The sequence below is a fragment of the Solanum lycopersicum genome, chromosome 12 (genome assembly GCF_036512215.1).
Source record: "Solanum lycopersicum chromosome 12, SLM_r2.1".
In the NCBI taxonomy this organism is placed as follows: domain Eukaryota; kingdom Viridiplantae; phylum Streptophyta; class Magnoliopsida; order Solanales; family Solanaceae; genus Solanum; species Solanum lycopersicum.
This window is the reverse complement of record NC_090811.1, coordinates 64,465,304-64,470,226: the sequence shown is the minus strand read 5'-3', so window position 1 is coordinate 64,470,226 and position 4,923 is coordinate 64,465,304. Positions and strand designations below refer to the sequence as shown.

The 4,923-nt window shown below is 32.1% G+C and overlaps 1 protein-coding gene across 1 annotated transcript; it reads right to left on the bottom strand.

The window, feature by feature from the left end:
* Positions 1–299: 299 nt before the first annotated feature.
* Positions 300–1,270, bottom strand: LOC101260025 (protein LURP-one-related 4-like). The gene is made up of 3 exons (XM_004252598.5): positions 986–1,270; positions 584–790; positions 300–485 (listed from the first exon to the last, which is right to left on the bottom strand). The coding sequence occupies exons 1-3, from the start codon at positions 1,235–1,237 to the stop codon at positions 351–353; spliced, it is 594 nt and encodes a 197-aa protein (XP_004252646.2). The 5' UTR covers positions 1,238–1,270; the 3' UTR covers positions 300–350.
* Between the last annotated feature and the right edge of the window lie 3,653 nt (positions 1,271–4,923).

Sequence of the window (4,923 nt, the reverse complement as noted above, 5' to 3'; positions counted from 1 at the left end):
TCACGTAAAATAGGAGAGAGGGAATATATCTTTTTAATCTTTTCCTAAGAGCTTCTACTTTTTTGCTTTCTTAGTGACTCAAACTAATAATTTTAAAGTTGAAAGTGAGAACTACTTACCATCCGAATAACTCATTAAAAAAATTTACTTACACAATCGCTAATTCTTTTGTTTTGTCTTGAAAACGTTTTCACTTTGATCTTATACTCCATCCAATCACTTTTACTTATCCATAATGAATTTCACACTTTTTTTTAAGCAAAAAAAGAAATAAATAAAGTAAATAGATAAGTAAAAAATATATAATACGATATCAATATCAAACATGACGTGAAAAAAAATTTATATATTTACAACATATGTCGAATTAAACCATAAACAGTGACAAGAGCCATGACAAGTGAATGATCAACATGAGGCTCCACCACTAGACTTAATACATCATCCCCAAACTTAACTGCTGATGATGATTGCTTTTGTTTAACCTAAAACAAATAAATAAATAAAATCAAAAGTCAATTATACTATAGTATTAACATTACTGTAATAAATTACACAAATAAAATAAAATTAAATAACAAACCTCAGCAATAAGTCTGTTTTCTTTGTTGATAATCTTGAAGCCTAATTTGCCTCTTAAAGCAATAATCCTATAGTTATTTGTATCACATCCAAAAATAACACCATAATTTAAATCTCCTATGAATAAATTGCCAATTTTTTTCACTTGAAAATATGGTGTCTCCTCATCCATCTTATAGCCATTCCAATGTCCAAAAATTGACAATTTCTGGAAAAAGAAATAATAATTAGAAATCATTCAACTAATAAGCAAAAAATTACAAGTGTCTTTGACCACACATGACGGTGCGTGTTCAAAAATATAATTGAATAAATAAAAGTATAGATAATCCCACTGACGTTGAACTTAAGTTTTTAAATGAAATTGTCACGCAGTTTATCATACTGATGTTTATCGCCTTACCTTTTTACGAAGAGAAAAGAGAATTGTTCCATGAAGATCCATGAGATGAACTTGTTTGCTACATTTTTTGCTATAATTGTCTATTCTATAAACAAGTTGACCTTTTGAGTCAAAAACAGCACATCCATTTCCATGGAATACAAGTGATTTCATCCATAAAGTAAATGTTTCTCTTTTTGTTGTCACATATTTAGTCATACAAATTGAAGAACAAGAAGAAGATGATGATGTTTGAGGGTAAATTCTTGCCATTGAGAAAGCTTTAGAGAGAATAAAAATTGAGTTTGTGATAGAAGATACCTTTAAAGATACTTAATTGTATATATATATAGTGAGTATTTCAAGAAAAGTTGTTGAAAAAGTACCACTAAGATAATTAAACTAATTATTGGTATGCCCCACTTAAGAGTGAATAATGTCAAAGGTTTTATTTTTTAAAAATAAAATAAATTTGGGGGTATGGTACGTAAGGTGGAAAATCAAAAATTTTATAATAACATAAAAGCTTAAAAATAACACAAAAATTTAATGCAGTTCAGCTTTACTTAATTTTCGTAGTAAAAGTAGAAAGTTGTCTACGTTAAAAAAAAAATAAAGAGATATTTACAATGCTTTAAAATAGGATAGTGCATTTCTTTTTCAAATCTATTAGGATAAATAGTTTCGTAGGGTTATGAGTTTCCTAAAATATATAAGAAAAATTTAAGACATAATTAACAAACGATTTGTCACTATTTTCCACTCTAGGAAATAATAACAATATCTTTACTAATTGTAGTTTGAAATCCTTTTTACTTTAAAAAAAAATAAAGAACTATTCCTGTATGAATTTGACTATAAATTCTTTAAATAGACGTGCATGACTTAAATACACTTGCAAAAAATTGATTTTCTATAACTGTGAATTACTATTTACAACACTCCAAATTATTAGTTTATTTATTGATTTGTGCAAATTCCACAAACTAAAATCAACCCTTTTCTTTTGTAATAATGAAAATAATTAAAACTCTCCATCTTCTTTCTTTGATTAATTAAAACTCTCCATCTTTTTTCTTTGATGAATTAATTATTATTACTGTTATTAGTATTTCTTTGTTCAAAAAGGGTGGCCTCCTAGAAAAATAATGGAAAAAAGATTGTAGTGATCACGTTTAGTAAAAGCATACATTTATTTATTATATTTGAGGAAGTTAAAGGTTTATTTTGTCATTCATTATGTTGGCCATTAATATTACGAGACAATATTAATTATTGTTAAATGTACTATATTTAAATAAAACCCCACGCCCATATAATGGTGTACTCTTTTGGTTGTTATTAATGGTGAATATTTTTTTAGGGCAGTGTAGTCATTTAATGATAATATATAGTTTTAAAAGAGTTCATGTCCCAAGAAAAAGAAACATTTATTTGTTGCTTTATCACCTGGTGCATTAGTTTTTGGAAATTATTTAACCTATTGTGGTACCATTGAGGATAACAATTAGGACACAATACTTAAATATGATGGAGCGAGGTTGTCACGATCCAAATCGGGTCGCGACTGGTACCCACACTTGTCCTCCTATGTGAGCGAACCAACCAATCTAAACTTTAACATTTCAATATAATATCAACAGAAAGTAATGCGGAAGACTTAAACTCATTAATAAAAATCAATTCAATAACTTCTAAAAACTCAACAACTATTATTATCCCCAAAATCTGGAAGTCATCATTACAAGAACATCTACTTCAAATTACTAAAGCTAAGAGTATCTAGAAGCTAAAATACATAAAAAGCTAGTCCATGCCGAAACTTCAAGGCATCAAGACATGAAGAGGAAGATCCAGTCCAAGCTAGAAGCATTAGCTCACCCTGAAATCCGGAGTAATGAAGACTGGCTAGAGTTGCGGTTGAGTTGAAGACGATGGTATGTTTGCTGCACTCCACAAATAATCAAAAAGAAAACATACAAGTGGGGGTCAGTACAAAATACAGGTACTGAGTAGATATCATCGGCCAACTCGAAATAGAAAACAGTATATATCAGATAATATCATAAAATCAACTACAATACTCAACATGCGGCATTTACAATTACCATAACCCTTGGTCATAACATCAAGCTCATCAACGAGGACTCACGCCTCCTCATCATACTCATTTGAGAATTAGGTTCATTAGATTGAGTATATTAACATCTTTCAAGATTCATTATCTTTATTCCTCTCGTGTCGGTACGTGACACTCCGCTCCTCATATACTATCCTGGTGTCGGAACGTGACACTCCGATCCTCATATACTATCCTGGTACCGGAACGTGGCACCCGATCCATATTCTATCCTGGTACCAGAACGTGGCACCCGATCCATATTCTATCCTGGTGTCGGAACGTGAAACTCCAATCCTCATATACTATCCTGGTACCGGAACGTGGCATCCGATCCATATTCTATCCTGGTGTCGAAACGTGACACTCCGATCCTCATATACTATCCTGGTACCGGAACGTGGCACCCGATCCCCTAATCTCACTACTTTCGTTCATCAAGCCTTCTTTTATACCAAGGCATCATCATTAACAAAGTAGATTAGGGTTTGTTTTTCAAGATTTAGGATTCAATAGCTTTATCATGCTTATTTTATCACCATTATATAATCACAACATGCAAACACATAATTAAGCATATAGAAGGGTTTACAACACTACCCAATACATATCATTCGCTATTAAGAGTTTACTACGAATAGCATAAAAACCATAACCTACCTCCACCGAAGGTTCGTGATCAAGCAAGCAATTTCCTCAAGATCTTTGCTTTCCTCTTCGTTTCTCTCTCTCTCTCTCGATCGTTTCTCCCTCTCTCTCTTTGTTCTTTCTATTTTCTTTTATTCAAACCCTCTTTCTTTTACCCTAATTAGCATATAATTAAGAATAAAAAATGGCAATAATAACCCACTAATTTACTCAAGGTTACCTATTTTATCCCCCGAGTAATTAGACTTATTAACATTAACCCACTAACTTTATAATTAAAGCCGGAATAGTCCAAAACGCCCCTTAAATTACTTAACAGAAATCCGACTCCGCCTGGGATTACGCAGCCTGTGACGGGCCGTCGTGCCTGCGACGGTCCGTCCTGCTGTTCCGTCACAGAGTTCAGAGACTCAATTCTCTGAAGAGTCTGTGACGGTCCGTCACGCCTGTGACGGTCCGTCACGCCTGTGACGGTCCGTCCTGCTATTCCGTTACGAAGTTCAGAGAGTCGATTTCAGTACCCACTTTTCAGAATTTCTAAGTGTTTTGAAACGAGACCCCTCGACGGTCCGTCGTGCTCATGACGGTCCGTCGTGGGTTCCGTCGTCTCAGTCTGTTTTTTCAGAAATAAAATCTGCTGCTCAAAACGACTAAACAGGTCGTTACAGAGGTGGATTAAAATTTTTATTTTCAAAAATTAGACGAGATAGAGATAGGGTTTATGTGCAAGTTTATTCTTTCTATTTTTAAGATACGTGATAAAGTTATATACTTTAATAAATATTGGACAAGACTGAATCTAAATGGAATCGAGCATTATTAGAAAATAAGGAATTAACGACAAATAAAATTTTATAGTTAAATAACTAAAAATTGATGTTGATTATGGATTACAAGAGATCCTGTTAGTAATAAATGATAATAAATTTCGTAATCGTAAAAAAAAGAAAAGGATGATATCAGTCCCTAGTTGTACTTCCGTGACTTGTCAATGAATATTTCAAAACATAAATAGAAATAGGCGGAAGAAATATTAAAATAATTTCTTTATCTTTTTAATATACGTGCACCTACCTTTTCCAAATCACACTTTGTAGAATTACAACAATCATATTATTGTTATTATTGTTGTGAATTTAACTTTGAACTTTTACAATTTGTTTTGTCATTCATTATGTTTGTCCCTATTAGT